The following is a 20,393-nucleotide window of genomic DNA, read 5'->3' on the forward strand; positions in this document are numbered from 1 at the left end:
TGCCTTGCCTTCAGACACAGGTTTTAAGGATCCTTGGACACAACCATGCAATCTTCACCCCACACTAGGCTGATTGTATGGATTTAATGAGTTTCTGACTTCAGTGTGAGATGAAAGCTTAAAATTGAGCAGAGAAGGGGGCACTGGTTGGATGCTGTATGTTCTGTAGCACTAGGGTTTGCTTCTCTGAACCTCATGTAAAGGAGTGGTAGGATGTGAAAGACGGCTGAGCTTAAATAGCTTTAAGTCTGCTTTGCATTTCCAGCCTTGTTCAACGAGTTGACAGATACCTTGTGTCTTATGGCAGGTCCATATCTATTCTCTTGGTATGGCACTCTTCTGGGGAGCTGACCACGAAGTTCCTCAAAGTCAGGTAAGTTTAGATTTGGTTTTGTTTAATATTGCAACTTCAGACTTGATGTTGTTTGACTCTGGATTTGAGTTTGCGAGGCAGGGTGTCATGCTGAGACATTGAGGACTGAGATGCCTTTCCCAGAATTTTACACAATGGGTCAGGTTGGAAAGGACCACAGTGGGTCCAACCTCGTGGCCCAAGCAGGGTCATCCCAGAGCACACGGCACAGGATTGCATCCAGATGGTTCAGTGAGAGAGACCCCACAGCTTCTCTGGGCAGTCTGTTCCAGTCACTGCACAGTACAACGTTTTCTTTCCCATACTTGGAGCTTTTTCTTGTCAAGTGTGGTGTTGTCTTGCAGGGAGCAGGTGCTGATGGCACATTTATGTTAGTTTACATGAAGATACATATGGGCTGGTCTAGCCCATAATGCCATAGGCTGAAAGACAGTAGTTTAAGCTGCTGACAAAGGAGAAAATAATTTGTTTTGGTTTAGGCTTATATAAAAAAAAATTTGCAAGTAACATGGTTGCTTTACACATAATAAACTTATTCTCCATTCTGCCATAGCTTCTGTGAATCTGGACTTGGCACATGCAGATACTTACCTTTCATAATGGCTGAGAAAGGGTTTGAATTGTTTGGAACAGGGAGTAGACTCTTTCTATTGATTTGTCAGTCAATGAAGACACAGTTGCAGACTGCTTAGAGCTGAGTGTTATTGTTCAATGTGGTTATTTTGCACACCCAGCAAAACTCTTAGACTGTCCTGCCAAAACTGACTGAAGATAAATATGATTCATTATCTTCCTCAGTGCTTCTTCTCTGCCCCCAATAAAACTTTAAGAAGTAATTATATAGAATAGTGAAAATAAGATTAAATACTTCTGAAAAAGCATTTCATGATGGACTTGCAGCTGTGGGAGAAGCAGTTTGTTGTTCAGATTTAGGTTTGTTCCTACTAGTAGATGTCACATACCAGACTAAGGAAGAAAGTTTTTAAAGACTTTAGCACTTCAGACATTCAGTTCCTAATATTTTCTTTTAACACAGTGGTAGTTGGGATTTCAGTTGTCCTTACTTGGAAGTAGCTGCCTGAATACAACTAAGTACGGTTAAAAACATTGAAAGTCTTGACTATTTAGGGGTACCTGTTCATAATGCCTACTGTGCCTGTCCCAAAATCCCTAGAGTTTTCTTAGATACTAGGGCTTTTCTTTTTCTTTGCTCTCCTGTCTTGTAGGAGATGAAAGGAGCAGTATTCAACAGTAGTAGGAGAGTGCCTTAAAGTAGGTGACTTAAAGAAGATAGGTGTTGAGAGGAAATGTAGGCATAAATTTTACTCCCTGTTTTCTTTGTTTCTTTCTTTGGTGTCAAGAGTGTGGCAATGGTTTCTCAGTAATGTAGTGGGAAGTCATGCTCTACCTGCTAACAAAACAGTATTTCCCCAAAGACAATGTGGTGAGAGTATGCCTGGAAGGAATTTGCCTTTGGGACATTGTCATGTGGATCCTCTGTCCTGTGGAGCGAAAGAACAGTCTTGTGCATGGCATTACTTTAGTGCATTAATTTGCATGTGCAATTCTACCTTTTTTTTAATACCTTTTCTGTATTTGTCTGCCTGTGTTCATTAATGAGCTGCTTCTCTGCTGGGAGTGTGGCTAAACATGAGATTCATATCTTATTCACATACATGATTTTTATTATTAGTTAGAAGTGATAAACAGATAGATGGGAAAGGTCTATATTAATTAAATCAGGGTGGTCCAGAGTGTCTTTTTTATGGTTCACCTTAAGAGTGCTCACACAGGGAAGATTGAAAGATTGCAATTGTTTGAAGCACTCTGTGATGCAAAAAGCTTGACAGCGTTTGTTTTGTACTTTGTGGGTAACCACCCACTTTGGGAGAGGTGCAGATCAGAAAGCTCAGGTCCCAAGTGCCAGAGGCACCTGACAACAAATGTTATCACTGACTGCTACATTCCCTGGGGAGGGATATTCCATGCACAATGTGCTGCATTCACTGAACAGGAGAGCAGGAAGACATCTCGATTTATTTTTTTTTTAGGCTGTATGGGTGTTATCTTGCAGTTATGAAGCTCTGCTTTGTTAACCAGTGGCTTGGTTATTTTATTCCTTACTTTTTGTTGGTACTGTTTGGTGATATCACTGAATTTGGGAATGCTAACACATGTGCTGCAAAATATTGCTGAGGTGAGGAACTGCAGAAAGTGAGCACAGAGGGTTGTACAAAATTACTGTGATGAGGTTTGAATTTTATACCTGTGAGTGGCAGAATGGTCAAAATTAAAGATTAAAACTTCCTCTGAACCTTTTCCCTTTTGCTTTATTTTCACTTACTCATTAAATGTTTGAGAAAGTCATTGGTGTCCAGACCTTACAGATCAGGCAGCTTGTTTAGGCCAGGTCATTGTAGGGTTGAATCCATAGGCTGAGTGCTTCTTTCCTGTTCTACAGCCACTATTTTTTCACCTCCTACATGATGACTTTCAAACTAGCACTCGGATAATAATAAAGTAGCACTACATTATCTGAGTAGGCACTCAGATAATGTAGGCACTAAGTCTCATGAATAGTTAATGTACATTGTTGAGTGTCTTTTGTTTCTGAACATTCCCCAAGCCACTATTAAAACTGATTCTCCCATCTCCTCTGTCCTTGTTTGTCACTAGCCTATCAAGCTTGGAGACCATCTCAACAGCATCCTCCTTGGCATGTGTGAAGATGTCGTTTACGCCCGTGTGTCTGTGCGGACTGTTCTGGATGCCTGCAGTGCCCACATAAGGAACAGCAACTGTGCCCCTTCTTTCTCCTATGTGAAGCAGTTGGTCAGACTGGTTCTGGGAAGCCTGTCTGGGGTAAGTCTGTGTCAGCGTTTGAGGAAGCAATAGAGGTGAGCAGGAAGAGAGCAAAAGTGCTAATTCAAAGTCACTCTGCAGTCTTTCTTCCTCTTGTTTTGGTGTGTTGCAATTTTGACACGGGTGAGTGTTGAGAGGAGAGAATAGCTTCTGTCCCCATGTAGCAGTTTGTGCAGTTGACAGTTCCTCCTGGAACATGCATTCATGGGTTTCTGAGGAGGTCATTTCATGAACTGTCTGCACTGAAAAAAAAGTAGGGAGAAATGGGAGAACAAGGTGATGAACTGTAGGGCAAGGCTTAGACTTGTTGTTACTTGAAATGCTTCAGAAATGATTGCTATGAGTTTACTTTAAGTTGAAATTATGCTTGACTTTTGGAGAGTTGCTTATTAACAGAAAGGAGGACTCTTCAGGCAGTGTGCCAGTTTTCTTGCACTTCTGCTCAGCTCTTGAATATGAGAATTGTGGAGGATTTTATTGTCTAATAATGACGCAACTGTTTTTAGAAATGAAAGAAAGTACATGAACTCATCGTGCAAAGTTACTATTCCTGATGGGCAACTTCTCTCTCCACTTAAACCATTACAGCATAACTTCAGAATAGTTAAATAATTTTAACTAAATAAAGGAAGCATAGAATCATAGAATGGTTTGGGTTAAAAGAGACCTTAAAGCTACATCCAACCTCCCTGCCATGGTCAGGGATACCTTTTGCAGACCAGGCTGCTCAGAGCTCCAACCAGCCTGGCCTTGAACACTTCCAGGGAAAGGCCATCCACAGCTTCTCTGCCAGTGCCTCACTGCCCTCACAGTAAAGATCTTCCTAATAGCTAATCTAAATCTTCTCTCAGTTTTGAAGCTATTTTCCTTTGTCCTGTCACTACATGCCCTTGTAAATAGTTCCTTTCTGTCTTTCTTGTAGACTCCCTTCATGTACTGGAAGGTCACGATTAGGTCATCCCAAGCCTTTTCTTCTCCAGCCTGAACAACTCCAATTCTCTCAGCCTTGCCTCATAGGAGAGGTGCTCCACCCCTCTAATCAACTTGGTGTCCTTTCTCTGGACTCTCTGCAGCAGGTCCATGTAAATTAAAAATTGCTGTCTAGAGAGACAACACTGAAATTGCATGAAAAATATTTAATTTGCTCATGCTTCCTTTTTTTTTTTTTTTTAATAAAAAGATATTATCTATTTGTTAGATAGTTTCTTCATATATCTGGTTTGGAAATGGTTGCAGAAAGTGAGAGGTCCCTGCATTTGTCTAATATTTGACAGCAACTGATTATGCCAGGCCTCCAGAAATAGTGCTGAGCCTGAGCTCCACAAAGCATTGTCTAATCTGTGAGGTATGTCTGTCAGTCCAGTGCTCCTCACTGTAGTGTCTGAAGTCTTGTGTAGTTGCCAAGTGGAACTAGTCTGTGGTTCAGTGAAATAAAAGGCTACAGGCACTGTTAAAATAAAGACCCAACTTTTAAATCGGGCCACAAGCTATAGAAACAGCCCCTCTGGAAAGTGAGTCATTATTCTCCAAGTTGTTGATGGCCATTTCAGCAAGTTTTCTGCTTTCCCTCCTCTTGTTCTTGTCAGCAGGCTTTCAGGGAGTCTGGGGTTAGTGTGCAGGACTGATCTAGACCAGCCTGCCAAAGACAGTGACAGCTGAAATCCAGTGGAGAGCTGAATCCAACTAGTGTGCTCCCAATCTCCTGTCCATGTTGTTAATGAAGGAGTGGGACTAGCAGTTATCCAGTGTTGAAGCTTTGCTTATTTCCTCTGCCAGTGACCTTTTTAATTCTGAACGTGTCACTGCACTGACTTTGCAAGGAGGCAAGAAAAAAACCTAGCTGAACAGACCCAAGAGTTAACAGAGCAATGACAGCATAGCTGTGCTGCTGGGTTTTTGTGCACCTCAGCCAGCCAGCCCTGCTGGTTTTAGTGTTCAGTGATCTGTATGTGTGCTGGAATTTTTTTAGTTAACAAGAAAAATGTATAAATTTTGTTTTTTCAGAGGCAGAGTACAACTTTTATTCCAAGGTTCACCTGCTCTAATTTTGACGGGCCTCATCAAAGGCTCAAGGGGTTTTATCTCTGTAACTGGTCATTTGGTGGTATCTGGAGCACAGCTGAGAGGTCTCATTTGAATGTTTTCATTTGCCATGTTAATATGCTTTGTAAAGGGCAATATAGCCCCAGGCTGATTCAGTCTGTTTCATGTTAACTGAGTTATATTTTAACTGTGAAGTCTGCTTGATTTCTCCTTCCCTCCTGCTGTCCAGGTTACACTCCCACTATATGAAAAGATCTTTCTAAGAATGTTTTGGTGTAGCAAATAAACTCTTCTTTGAATGATTGTACATGTGAAAGTTCTTCCTAGGGAAGTAGTGATTTTTAAAAAATAAGGTTAAGTGAAAAGTTAGTGGGAGTAGTTAAGGCTGACTTGTGAAAGGAATGTGCCTGAGGGGCTGAAGAGGCTGCTCACAAATGGGTGCATGTGATTTAACATGTGCACTAAGTCCTGTGGGGGTACAAGACAGTTCTTCCTGTTATGCAGAAAACTCATCAGTAGAACTAGCAAGTTCTAGTCCTGTTGTAATCATGGAAGATGGCTTTTGAGTGCTGCTCTCCCTTCAGTTTGCAGTATGGGTGGAATGTGTTTAAGTTGCATCCTTGTGAACTTAATTTATTCTTGACAGAAAAAAGGTGGACTGTGTAGTTAAATAAAGTGCACACTGTTCAAATATGGATAATTCGAGGGGGTATTCTCACTGATGAGTCGGTTCTTTATTTAGAAGTTTGAACTCCCATTCTGCACTTAACTGTTTGACACTGACTAATATTTACATGTATTTACATAAAAACAATGCTTGTTTCATAGAAGTATGAGCTCTTCCAACATTTTGACTTTATGTTACTGCCTTTTTTTGCAGATGGATCAGCTGTCTTGTAATGGAGATAGAAAGTTGCAGCCAGACAGGAGCCAGGCTATTCGGGAGAGGCTGAGGGGAAAAGGGCTTCCCACAGGTAAGTGCTTCATTGCAGCCCTTTGGAAGGCCAGGTCTGGGGAGATTTTGCAAGCAAAGAAATCAAATAGAGGAGGACTTGCTTACATTCACACAACTCTGATGGTTCAGTGTCTAGCTAAATGTTGGTGATGGTTTGAAGAAAATATTTGTCTTTTTTCAGTTCAGCCTTATGGTAGGAGCATTTTAAAGGTTTTCAGCCAAATGTTTTGTTTCTGGAGAAAGGGGGTTTTCAGCAGCAGTTTGGTCAGCTAGAGGAATAGGAGGCAGCTTTTCCTTTTTCCCTCTTTCCTGTGAACTCTGCTTTCTCATCATAGCTCTAATTGCACAAAATATCTCTTCCTGCATCCCGGGGAGCCCTGGATTCTTTTCCCTGCACACAAAGCTCTTTTGCTGCCTTTTTTTTCTTTCTGAAGAGAAATTATATATGTACCATCAGAGTTCTGCCATGCTTTGATAGTGTGAGGTAGATATGAAGACCAGGGAGGAGACAGATGGTTGCTGCTGCCACTGTGGAGGAAAAAGGATAAAGTGATGTAGGTTGAATGCTGATTTTTGCTGTGATTTTTTTAAGATCATAGATGTTGTTGTTTAAGGTCATTGGCAGGGTCAGCAGCATCAGCTCTGTGCTAGGCTTTTCAGACAAGAGAATATATTCTTCCAAAAGGCTGGTCTCTAATTTTTATGGAAGAATTGTGGAGCTGAGCAGCAACATTTTATAAGGCATCAGCTTGGACCAGTCTAAGTCATTGCAATAAAGATATGTTGATGATGATGTGCTCGAGTTGCTCCTCTGTTCTTTGGTTTTGTGTCAAGCAACAATGCAGTGAAAAGCAGGAACTGAAATAACCCATGAAGTTGTCAGTGACAATATGAACTGCAGATGTTAGACACAAGTCTGGCTTCCCTTTTTTTTTTTTTTTTTTTTTTTTTTTTAAGATGAGGCTACTGTTTGATATAAAACACTTATGACAGTGGTTGTCAGCCCTTCCCTTACTGCACTATGTATTTAGGAACAGTTTCTGGTACAAGCTGTTTCTTCATTTTCTGGCACAAATTGACTGTTCTGACTGCTTTCTCAGGGGCTTTGTTTTCTTACTGGTTCTTTTTTTCCAGAGTATTTCTGTAGCAATAGGGAGACCTTTTAGAAATACAGGGTGGTTTGGGACCGGATCAATCTAGTTGACTGGATTCATAAACTATGTAATGTCTGCCTTTTCTGATTTTCTTAAGAGCTTTCTTAAAATAAATTCTTTCCCTGGTTCACACTAATTTTAAGGTTTGAACCAGAACCTTATTTTTTGGGTTGTTAATTAGTTTATTCTTCCCAGTCTCCAGTGTTGTCCAATAAACAGATTCTTTATACACCTTTGTTCTTTTGCTAGTATTATCCTATTCTGCATTTTTTTCAAGAACTTTATTTAAGCATAATGCCTTACTACCTCAAGTTTTTAGTTTCCTCTACCCTCTTCTCATCACCTATTCTGCTCTTTATTCTATAACCATAATTAACTGCGTTTTGATAATGATAAAAAAAATTTGTAAAATTTTGGAGACATAGAGGTTTGCCTTTAAAGTCTTTTCCCACTGCATTAGCAAACTGTGATTATTCTTTTCTTTGCTGTTTCTAGTTTTCTATTCTCTAATACAACTGACCATTTTTTTGCGGTTTTGTTTTTCATTTTCTTAGAAAAATTTTAACTCTTTTTAAATGTTTTTGGTGTGAGGAGTTTTGTTTCTCTGTACATTTGCTTTCCTACCCACAACTTTGTTTAAACTTTTTAGCAGATTTTTCTTTCTCCTGAAGTAATGCTTTTCCCCAGTGTCTTCATTATATCTTCACAAAAAACCTTTTGTTTTAGGTTCTGCTAAATTTTGGAGGTTGCTGTATTAGCTCCAGCCAATATCTTCATGGCTTTCTGGGTCAGCACCAGGGTGAATAAGATGTAATGTCTGAAACTTCCTCTGAGGACTCTGTCTTTAACTCAGAGGAAGTAGAGTAGATGATCCAATTGCTGGGTTTTTTTGCTGTATTCTCTAACCTGAAAAAAATTTCATGGGCAGAATGTTTTTTCCTCTTTTTTTTTGGAGACTGAGTCCACTTGGCTCAACTGCTATCAATCAGTAAGTATAACAGAGTTTTAAGCAACTTCAGTCAACATTACTTTCTAAAAGTAAAGTTCTCTTTTTAGGGAAATTCATACTATCAGAAGAGTTCTAATTTAATAGAATCTTTACTCAAATAATATTTATGAAATGAGAGAACATGATAACCTCCAGATTACAAAGTTGGCTGAATAGTCTTCGTCCCTTAACAGCTGTTCCTGTGAAGCTCATTGAAAGTGCTTGCATGTTACAGATAATGTGTGGCAGCCCAGGGAATAAATGTTTATGCTTCACTCTTCCAGTGCAAACATAATATTGTCTGCATAATTCCAAGGCTGGTCTGAAAGGTACGAGTTATTAATGAGATGCTCTTGAATACTTGATTTTTTTTCTATTCTTTTCAAGATGAACTGTCAATGAGCAAAACTGCTTTTCACTTACCTTGTAAATGATATTTGATAAGTGATATTATGATAATTTGACGTTATGGTTCTGTCTTCCCCTCATCTCTAGAAACAAAATATTTTTCATGTTTTCTGATATTTGAGTCTCTATTTTCATTTTAAAAAAATGGAAATCACTCATTCCTTTGTTTTATGTGTCGCCTGATCTGTCCACTCAAACATTTCCAGTTTCTCTGGATCACATTATTTACCTGTGGAGCTAATTTTTCTCCTTTTCCTTAGGAGCTTTACTACCTTCATAGCTTCTCCTAAACCTTTCCCAATTTTGCTTCTGTTATCAGTCAGTTTCCTAGTATTTCCTAGCATTAATAGCACCATCTTTTCTTTATTTTGATATTTGATACATTGCTTGATCTCCTTTTTGCTGAGACCTGAGGGAATTGTAATAGAGAGAACAGACCCCCTCAAATAACCAAACCAGTTCTGGCTGTTTTCTGTTCTGCTTTTACACTCATGTTAAATACACTGAGTCATGTATTTGGAAGTTAGTGAGGAGCCAGTGAGATGGGTGTCTGATATTAATGACTTACAGCTTGTATTTGATTCAGGGCGATTCAGTGCTTGTTATTTCTTTTTCCACAATGCTGCACTGGTTTGCTGGTGCAAATTCAGTCAATAACAGCACAGATCAGCTGCCCTGCCAGCACAGCTGTAAATTTCAGGGAAAGGGAGCTATAGAATGTACTGCTGATTACATTGGTTGGTAATCTCATAGACTGAGGAGCCCAAATAGAAGGCCAGATGAAGGTTTAAGAAAGATATTATGATTAAATAAAAAAAGCCAACAAAACCAACTCAGGAAGGCACAAAGTCCTTTTTCCTTGATTTGTCACTGTGCTGTTCTGCCGCTGTGTGTAGCTGAAATAAATGCCACCTACAGTTACAAACTGGCAAACATTTAGAAGGTCAGTAACCTACTAAGAGATGATTATGATTTTGAGTGCATTTTTCTGAGTTAAAAGTTTTGTGAGTAATATTTTACCCTTTTCTCGGGTTTAACTGCCTCTGAGAACATACTTTGGGTCAAGTTTAGCACTGGGATGATTGGAGGAGGCGAGGTGAGTGCACATAAGAATGTGTATAACTTTACTAGTTGCTTCCCTAGTGTATTATAAGTAAAATATACTCTTGTATTCTGAGCTTTTTCTCTGCCAGTGAGCAGAAATCTTTGCTGGAAAGGAGAGAGGACTTGTCTGATGTTCACTGAGGTGAAGTTCTGTTGAGTTATTGTGAAGATCTTAGAATTCATAATGAATAGAATAGCTATCATATGGAAAAAAAAGCAGCATAACGGGTATGGAATTTATTGTGAACTTTAGAGTATTGGAAAGTTACTTGGAGCATGTAAGTTAAAATAAATTGTGCTGATAAGTCATGCTAAGTTCATGAGTTCAAGATCATGAACTTATTCATCATAAGTTCATGAATACAAGAGATGGTTCAGAGAGTTGTGCTTCTGCTTGGAGAGTAGCCAACTAAGACCTTAGATATTTGCAGTCTCTGTAAAATGAGACGATTTTTCCTTTATTTGAATTTCATTATTATTTGGATCCGTTTTCCGTAACATGTTAATCCACAATTATAATTGCCAGGACTTTATTATTGACTTAGGATAAATGTTTTGAAACTTCTTCACCTCACATGTTTAAATCAAATATTTTGCTCACCTTATGTAACCAGACTCGATATTTTAAGCTATTCATTTCCATCTTCATGTCTTCAAGATAATTATTAAATTAATAAACAGCTTTGTGTTAATATTCTCCCCAGTTAAATTTTTGTTGTCTCTTTCATGACTCACTTTCTGTGGCTATCTTGGTGAATGAGTTTTACAGCAGGGTTGGCTGCAGAGGTAATTTATTGTAAATTAATATTACAGAATGTTTGGTTTTAGTCAAATCATATTTGGAACACAGTGTTTAGGAACTGACTTAGCCAGCAGAAATAAAAGCAGTAAGACCTGTCATGAGTCATCTGAACCAATGAGTTACTTAATTTTTGTACTTAAAAACACCTTAGACCTCAAAAGAGTCCTTACATTAAGAATTGTATGTGAAAGTTACTTAATTGGCTTCATAAAGTTCTTTTGGTGTGACAAAAGATTAAATAACTGTCAAACTCTTCCAAATGTAAAGCAGGAATTAATTCACTCTGCTTCTCTTTGCCACAATTTATCTTTGAAAAGGATATGTAGGCTATTAAATGCTCTGTTGAAATCTCCCTAACTTGTACTTACCTGGAAATCTGCTTCCCAGCCCTCTAATACCTGAAATCCTGCACCTTGTGTGTTTATTTGCAAAGTTCCAGTTTAAGTTGATGATCCCTGACCACTAAGGACAGACCTTTGCCAGGGATATTTCATCTTCTAAGAGATGCAACTAACATTGACTTTTACAATGTGGTAGACTACCACAAGTCCAACTCATATATTATAATATTACAGTTGTATTCTGACCTTTCCCTCTGCCAAAAATGCCACATAAATGAAGGCTTGAAATTAATTTAAAAGATCATTTAGATTAACCTTAACTGTACACAATAGGAAATATTTGGAAATAGTGATGAAAATTGTGGATGTTGGTCAACTCCCTGTTTAATTAGACTGAATGCACTATCAGGTGTAACAAAAATAGTAGGTGTTGTAAACTGAATGAAAAATGCCAAGGCTAAGTGCAGCTGCTTATAATTTTAACAATAGTCTACTGATTAATTACCACTTTCCATAATAGCAACAAAAAACTCAAATAAATTAAAATGTACCCTTTTTTCTCTTGACCCAGGGAAGTTGACTGTGCATTATATTTTTGTTCCTGATCCGGGTGAAAACACAACTTTTGGTCTATAAATAAATGGTTTATGGTGATTACCTCCATGTGTGAACTGAAGTAGCTTAAACAATTAACTTGATAAATGCAAACACACAGACTTAAATTATCAAAAACTGCAGCACAAACTTATTTCCATTTGCTTGAAAGTCTGTCATCTGTTAATCAGCTAAATATACTTTTTAAACTTTTTTCTTTTTATTTCCCCTGGCTCCTCAGTTCCAGAAAAAAAGAACTCAGTAGGTGGAGAATAACTTCCAGAGTTCTGCAAAACCAAATGAAAGCCAGATGAAGATTTCTTGTTGAAAGAAAAAAAAATATATTCTTTTTCACTCCAAAAGCCATGCCTGTTTTCTTCCAATAAGTGTTTCTGTTTTCATCTAGTAATACTGGTGGTTGGCATTGGTGGAAATCTTTAAATTTAGGTATAGTTTCTCCTGGTGTAGGGAGATTCCAGCCTGGTGCTATTGGAAATACTTCCAGAGCAGTGCTGAGGACAAACTTGGAACTCTGAAGATAAAACAAGAGCGGACACAAAGATCAGTGAGGAAACCAAACTAGAGATGCCAAATTCTGTCTCTGTGCAGAAAAGCAGCTGTATAACTGAGCTTCTCCTGGGGTACACAAAGATCCAGGAAGGGAGTAGCTAGGTAGATCTTTCGCCTACTTGGCTGAAATGTACCAAAAAAAAAAAAAAACCTGACCCATAAAGCTGAGTAGGAAAGAGCTATGGTTGCCTTTTCTTGCAGAGGTGCCTAGGAGGGGAAGAAGTAAAATGTTGGATTTATGAAATATGAAGTGCTGCTTGGCAAGGCTCACTACTGCTGTTCTGAACAAGATGCCTAGTTTTTGGAGTTGTTTGGTATTTTTTGATAGAAAAGCTGTCAGTCCAAAGCAGAATGCAAATTGTTAAACAGGATTTATAATTTGGCCATTACATAAAGTGCCTTCAACAGTCCTTGTGTCCAGTTCAATTCTTCCTTCAAAGGGAATACATTGTTTAGGAGTATTTCCATCTGAAACTTGGATTTTTCTCAAAAATTTAGAAAAGGAAAGAGGGGGTGCCATTTCTAACAGTCAACCTACAGGCCACATCTGGCTCTGTTGTCTTATGTTTGGCTTTTAGCCTGCCCCAAAGGGATTGCAAACCCAACTCCTCCATCAGCTACCCACTCATATTTTAGAAACTAACCACATTGTCTGGGGAGAAAGAATTTTTTTTTTTTTTCTACTGCTTTGTTTTCTGCACAAAGATGGCGTGGGAGACGTTTTTTAAACCATGTATAATAATTTCCTCTCCTGAGACCTCCCAATCTGGCAGTGATGGTGTGTGTTCTCATGCACACGTGGGCAGTTTTCCCCTGCTTCCCCCCAGCCCCTCTCTCTTCCGAAACACCCCTGGTCCCATATGTGTGCATCTACATACATCCACAAATCAAAATCCATAGTAGAGTTGAAAAGGTGTTCTGTTTTCTGCAAACAAAAGGAAGGAGCAGGCATGAAGACTTTAAAGAAAATTGAGTTGAGTTTAGGCATCACAGTATGTGATGATGTTTGCACTTAATATTGGAATAATTGCCTGTGTGATCAAGGTGGTACACAAGTAATCACAGACAGACTGGATTTAGTTAGACAACAGCTCTTGCTCAGAGGAAAATCAACCAGATAACTGTCAGTCTGAGTGAAAGATGGTCTGTGAGTGACACTGGTGTAAAAGAGGGTGTAGTTGCATTCATAGCTGAAAATGCCAAAGAAAGAAGGAAGCAGATCTGTTTATTTAGCCAGTGTAACATCTGGCAATTGAAGATGTGTATGGAAAACTAGAGTTTCATTTTAGCACCACAAGGGAATTTAATAATGAACTCCTGGTGATTAATTGCTATTTTTATTGTATATATTCCCTCACTATATATTATACACTGGAATCTCACAGTTACTGTAATTGCATTTGAATTATTTACAGTAATTATAAATAATTGCACTAATGTAACATCAAGTGGAGGATAAACACCCAAGGGCGATATGAGGAATCAAGAACCCATACACACTTCAGATTAGCAAGGAGGAGAGTTTAGTGCAACAGAGAAGTAACTGGGGAAGGGGAAAGTATTCCTTTTGAAGCTGTTTACATTCTGCAGCATCTTAATTGCTAACAGCTTGTTCTGTCACCCTCACTGACAAACAGGGAGGCACTGCTCTGTCCTGTTACACACCTGGGTAACTGAAGCCTGGAGTAGCTCTGTGTGGTCTCAGGTGGTGTAATTAATGTCTTCAGTTGAGCCAAGATACTTGGGATAGGTCTCCAGAGCTTCCATTACAAATACAAACATTTTATTTAAAGAGCAAGGTTGTAGCATGAGTCTTGCATTATAAAGACATACACGTTCCCTTATGCAGGTTTCTTTTGATCATTAGTTAGGTATTTATTCCTTATATATAGATTTTTGCTGGTGGTGCTTTCCTTTATTTTTCCACACATTTCATTATAAAAGCTGAGGGGGGGAAAGCTGAAGAATAAACCACATGTTGACTTAATGAATTTGGACTTGAGCATGACATTCAACAGAAAATCCATGTGTTTAAGAAGGAATATTATTCCAGTTTGTTCTGTTTGGAGGTGTATTGTTTTCTGGAAGCTGGATACATGAGCCTTGTGCTGAAAGAGACTTCCTGCAGTCATTTAAGACTCTTGATCCAAGTAATGCTGAGGTAGTGGAGGAAGTCCAGGATTAAAAAAGTGAAAATACCTTAACAGTTGATTGTGTGACTTACAAAGTCTGTAATAGTACTTCAAAAAAGGAAGCAGGAATGAGGAGAGATTTATGTTATTAAAAACAGAAATAATTGGCTTGGACTGATTGCTGGTTGCTAATCCAATTTTATTACGAGTATCTGCACTTGAGTTACTTCTGTATTGAGAAGTCTTGTCCTTGATCCTTGGCCTCTGCGCTCTGATGCTAAAAGCAGCATGCAGTTTTAGCTGGGATAAAGTGCAGGTCTGAAAGTCCTCTATTGCTGCTTTGTTTTAGTTTGTCCTCTCAAGATACCGAGGCTGTGCACTCCTTGCCCCAAATTCTCATTGTTTCCACTTCTCTCAGGATGATTTTTAACCAGCTCATGTTGGCCTTGTCAGTCAGTTTGGGCAGAGCTCATTGAAATAATGTCAGGTAGAGAGGGGTGGGTTTTGCAGAGGTGGGAAGAATTGGCAAGGCTGATGAAAAGCAGAAGTGGGAATGGGAAGAGTAATAAAGGACAGATGAAAGACTTTCAAGAGAATTTTGCAGTCTCAAGCCTGAATACTGAAGCCAGCTGTAGTTCATTTTGGTACTACGTAAAAATCTCTTGCTGACTGCTGAAGTCCATGTGGATCTGAGTTAGGCTGTAGAGTGGAAGAGCAGTGTGGGAGTGGAGCACCTCCCGCACTGATTCCTGACAGGACAGCTCATCTCCTGTCTCATTGTGCAGTTGGCTGGCCGGTGGCAAAGCTGCAGCTGTGAGTACTTCCCCAGTCCTGCCCATGAGACAGTGCTCGTGGCCTTCACTTTCCTTGCTATTAGGGGAGGCCCAGTGGGGAGTAGAGAGCATCTCTTGTGTGCTGAGGCAAAGGAGCTTGTGTCTTCAGTGCTTCTGTGCAAACAGGAAATACTTTCTGGTATATCCAAGGTCATGGGAAGCACAGCTTTGGTGAGGAGGATGCCCCTTGCCGCCAGCCCTCTCTTAGACTGACACTCTCTTTCCCTGCAGTTCTCACCAGCACACAGCAAGAGAGGGTTGTGTCTCTGGAGTGCTGTGTTGAGGGATACCCACAGATGCTAAAAGTACCTTGTGGCTCTTTTTTCATTGCATGTGATCCTGCAACGAGATTGGTGTGCAGAGATCTAAATGATCTTTTGAAGCAGGAATGTTCTTCTGAGTCACGAGCGATGCCATACCAAGTAATCCTGCGTGCATAGCTGTGGCAGAGTATGGGACTTGCAGCTGTCTGCTTCTCTTGGGTATTTTTCTGCTTTGTTCAGTAAGGACCCTGCATGTAAATGCTCTCAGCGTTAAAGAAGTGGGTGTTTGAGGTTTTTTTACAGTGTGTAGATGAGGTTGTTTTATTTTTTTCTGGCCTAAAATTATCCTGGAACTCTCATTATTGGGGAAGATTCTCAGAGCTCCTTTTGATTTGCATTTCTGTTGGCCATCTTAAAAAGCCAACTGCAGCGTTTCGTTTTTTGTCTCGCAAATGACTGAGGTAAAATCCTGTTCAGGAATGTTTGTCCTTGGTGCATGTACATGAATGTGCAGTGTGTGTTTGCAGAGTGGATATCATCCCTTTAGATGGATAGTGGGAACTTCACAATGAGCATTATTTTTAAAAGGCTTTTTTGTGTGTGAATATTAAGTTCACCAGCCTTAGGATGATGTATAGTCTGAGAATAAGGTAATAATGCAATATTTACTTGACCACAAAGATAATTATGTTTAGTTTAATATTAAAGCTATCTTTGTAAAATACGAAATGAGGCATCAGATGCTTTTAGAAGATTAGTTTGTTCTCACTGACAAAAGTATTTTTTATTTTCTTGGCTCGATCATGTGGGAATTTTGTGTGATGTCTTACAAGACACCTTCTGGACAATCCAAGCCCTAATATTTTATCATGTATTTGCATGGTGGTAGGAAGCAAGGGGCTATTTGGTTGCAGTTGGCTTCAGTCTTGCTGGTTTTGATTGTTAGTTAAATATCACAGAAATAAAAACTACAAACTAAAAGCACAGCCCTTCTTGAAGAAAAATATCAGAGTTGAAAGGTGTTTACACCTTTAAAAGCCTTTTTAAGTTTTTAAAGCATTAGTGACTACATTTCAGAACATCCCTAAATCATTCTGTGAAATTCTGTTTGGAAGGATAACACTCTAGATAAAGATCATCAGGAGCCTGCTGTGCAAGTGGGGCATTTAATTTCAATTGATGCAGGCAGGACTGTGTAACATTCTTTAAGCGTAGTACATACAGCACAGTGATTACTTTGAACTCATGACTGCTTGCTTTTGCAGTGAAATCTTCAAGGCTGCTCCTTCTTAAAGAATGTACATGGGAATATCACTATAAAGATGGAGCTAACTCTAAGGGAGGCATCAGTCACATGCCATGCTGACTCCACCTGGGTCAAAACTACATGGTCACCATGATATGATATTCTTCAGAGACCGCATATTTCATTCATGGTTTGACCTCTGGCAGTTTCTTTTCTTCTGGAAGTAATTTCATGAGAAGGGAGACGGAGAAGAGAAACTTCCTAAGTATTGGCAGATACTTAGTATTAGTGAAACTCAAAGGGTGCAGACTCAGAGAATAATTTTAACTTTGGAAGCTTTGTTGGTTTTGTTTCCGAGTATTCTTTACCAGGAGAGACTATAGTCACCAAAATTAGTCATTGGAGGAAGATCCAGGATTTTTATAGTTCCTAAGTACACAATCATTCTTTTCTTACCGCTGACTCTATTGCAGGGCATCTGTAAATCTGTAGAACAAACCTGGACTTGTTATTAAAACCTGTAGGCGGTGTATTTGGGTGTGAGAGGAATGGCTGATTTCAGATTGATTAGTAAGTAGTATTTCTGGTGATAGTCCAGGCTATTTTGAAAATGAAACTAATGAGAAAACTTTCAGCAAGTATGTGATACTTTGGGAGTTTTTACTGTTAATACAGAATTATAGTAGGCCTTATTTTTTTTCTTGAGCTTTTTAGAAATAAATAAAATGGTCATCATATATGAAGTAGTTGTATTTTTGTCGTTGTTGACTGAGGGAGCCCTTGGAGCAGCCTTCTCAATGCTTTACGTGGTAAAACAAATGCCCAAGCCTGTGTTCATCATATACTTTAACTAATTTGTGTTGGACTCCTGTGTATTAGGTAGAAAATGACATGTATGAAATGTCTCCTTATTCCAGGAAAAGCATTGACGGTTGATGCACCTGATGGACACAGAGCTCACTTCTCTCGACAGACCACCCTTAACAAAGGACTTAGCAAATCTATGGGATTTCTGTCCATTAGAGGAACACGAGACGAGGAAGAATTTTTCCAGGGCATTTCTGCAGATTACAGTTCGGGTCAGGAAGATGTTTTCTGTCCTCATAGGTGTAAAACCAGTGAGCTTGAGAAAAAAGGTCACCTTCACACAGATGTCCCTCCCAAACGGAAAATATGGGCTTCTTCCACAGATTTGCTTTGCACTACTGACAAGGCAGCTGAGAGGGACCATGCTGGAGGCCCTCACAGGCACAGCCATCAGTGTGAAACATTTACAGTACGGACTTCTACTGCTGCCAGGAACAAGGAAGCAAGATATTCTGATGGGAGCATAGCACTGGATGTCTTCGGACCACAAAAACTGGACCAAACACACCACATGCCTGAGACATCAACTTCTGCAGCAATATCAAGTGCCTTTGACAGGATAAGAGAGAGACAGAAGAAGTTGCAGCTTCTGAGGGAAGCTATGAATGTAGAAGGTTAGTGAAGCTTTTTGATTTTCTCAGTATTCCAGTCATCAAACAAAGATTTCTCATTAGGTAAATTTGAGTTCCCTTGTAGCAGCTCTTGAAACAGCTGAGGTCTTTGCTTCATCTTTTTTTTACATAAAATGAAGTTGTTAGAGCATCTGTTGCCAACGAAGACAAATGTGGTTGTCCAGATTGCTCACGCAGAATAGTTGATCTTTAATCAATATCAAGCTCATCAATTACAATTAGGGAAAAAAAAGCTTGTAACAGCCAATTGTCAAGCATTTTTCTAGAAGGAAGAGTCTCATCTCCAGCTATTAGAGATGGATTTATGCTCCTGAGGAAAGGCAGAATTTCATCTCCAGATCTCTGTTTTTGTGATATATAGCTCTGGACTTAAGCCTGTAAATATGAAATTTATTTTGGCCTTGTGTTCCGATCTTCAGTAGGAATACTTCACACAAGTTCCATCAGTTCTTTAAGAAAATGCATGGGGGAAAAACAAGTCTTTGTAATTGTTGTGGGGAAAGTTATAAAATAACCTTGATGCAAAGCACTGTAAGTGGAACTGCATGTTTTGTTTTCTTTGGTTTTGTGGGGTGATTTTCAGGGGCTGTAAGTTTGAGACAGCTGGATAGAAACTGAGAGCAGAGCTGGATCCTGCTTGTGCTGGGCCAGACAGCATCACTTGATCATCCAAGGTGCATGGTACAAGAGCTGTATGTACAGAGCTCAGGCATTTACTCAGGTGCACTCAGACTGTGAGTTAGCCTGCCTGTGGTGTGATAGAAGTAACTGTGCAAACACACCCTACCTTGACTTCCTTCTTCTGCCAGGGGTGTAAACGCCTTCATATTAAGGAGAGATGATAAAGCCTTTTGTCAAGGTTGCATTTCTGAAAATGCCAGCTCATGCCCTTTGTAGCCATCTTGGGACATGTTTGTATTGCAATTAGCATGGAAAGCTGGAACCTTTCCTGTGCATGTGAACCTTATGTTCCAGAAAGGAGAAGTGTTACTGAAATGGCATAGGCAAGTTAAAAAGCTGCTGTGATTTCAGTAGAGCTGGAGTTCTCTTGTGCTATCAGATCTCAGATCAGCATCTTCTGATGAGAGGATGAGGGTCACGTTATCATGTGAAGAAATGGACATAGATGAAAGCAGCACTGTGGAGTTACCATTGTTTATCTCTATAAAAGTTTATTATCTGTTGTTATCTAGCAGGATGTCTGATGAGGTACAGGGAAGTTTGGTTGGCTTTTGGTTTAAGAGTCTGAAATCAACTGGGTCCATCTCAAGTATGTGAGTCAGCTGGGATTGCTGGAGATAGGCAGCTGACAGGGTTTAAGAGGAGGCCACTCCCAGCATTGGGAAAGCTCAATGGCCTTGTTGTTCAGGAGTGCTGCTTTGTGCAGGTTGGTGTTGCATAAGAGCAAAACCAAAAGCATGGCCAAACCCATTGATGAGCAATGGGTTTATCATTCTTATTCAGGCAGATTGGGAGATGGCAGAAAACAAAACATGCCCCTGCCTTGCAAACTGAGATAGGTCAGATGTGTGAAACTACTCGATTTGTAAGGGGAATGGGTGAAAGTGCAGCCAAAGTAAAAACTGGGGACTGGGCCTCAATAGTCACAGAGGCAGTGACAAACATGTACAGGGAAGACTGAGGCAATAGCTAATGACTCACTGCCCATCCTTCTGAATTACTTGCTAGGAAAAAAGTAAAGACACTTTCTCAACAGGTTGCTGGGTTTCGGAGTTTTCTATTTTCAAGGAAGGCGTGTTTCGTTCTTGAAGGTGGGAGTGTGTGTTCTACTGTTATATTTTAGGCTCTCAATTGTTCAATTTCTTTTGTCAGTTAACTACTTAAAGAAAATGTTTTGAACCAGAAACTAGTTGTGAATATGGATTTTTAATGAGCCAGTTATAAAGGAGTATTCTAGTAAGATGGATGATGAGTGCTTTTTCACATAGGAGTTAGTTGCTGTTATGTCTTATAGGGCTTGAGAAGCCTCACTGGAAGTATCTATTCTGCCTTAATGAGCAGATTCACAAAAGTCTTAATACATAAAGTCTGTTAGTCTGTTAAGACTTCATTCCCTTTTCCTTTTTTTATTCCACGTGTTTTATTGTTCCTCATCTTACATTTTTTTACACCAGACATGTTCCTTGAGATCTTTTGCAAAAAGTCTATTGCCAGTTCCATCTGTCAAAGAAATAAAAAATACAGTCCTGAGTTTTTTTGTGCATT

General features: G+C 39.4%; 1 protein-coding gene across 5 annotated transcripts in view; it reads left to right on the forward strand.

The window, feature by feature from the left end:
- Positions 1–20,393, forward strand: part of PTPN13 (protein tyrosine phosphatase non-receptor type 13) — a 112,452-nt gene that overhangs the window by 36,383 nt on the left and 55,676 nt on the right. For 4 of the 5 annotated variants that reach the window (XM_021549295.2, XM_077783004.1, XM_021549296.2 and 1 more), the window contains exons 4-7: positions 308–373; positions 3,050–3,235; positions 6,159–6,252; positions 17,586–18,149. In XM_021549295.2, coding sequence (XP_021404970.2) covers positions 308–373; positions 3,050–3,235; positions 6,159–6,252; positions 17,586–18,149 — 910 coding nt within the window. Of the gene's footprint in view, positions 1–307; positions 374–3,049; positions 3,236–4,206; positions 4,312–6,158; positions 6,253–17,585; positions 18,150–20,393 lie in introns of those variants that run through there. The other variant, XM_021549302.2, reaches the window with a different exon arrangement.

Source organism: Lonchura striata, chromosome 4 (assembly GCF_046129695.1).
Source record: "Lonchura striata isolate bLonStr1 chromosome 4, bLonStr1.mat, whole genome shotgun sequence".
In the NCBI taxonomy this organism is placed as follows: Eukaryota; Metazoa; Chordata; class Aves; order Passeriformes; family Estrildidae; genus Lonchura; species Lonchura striata.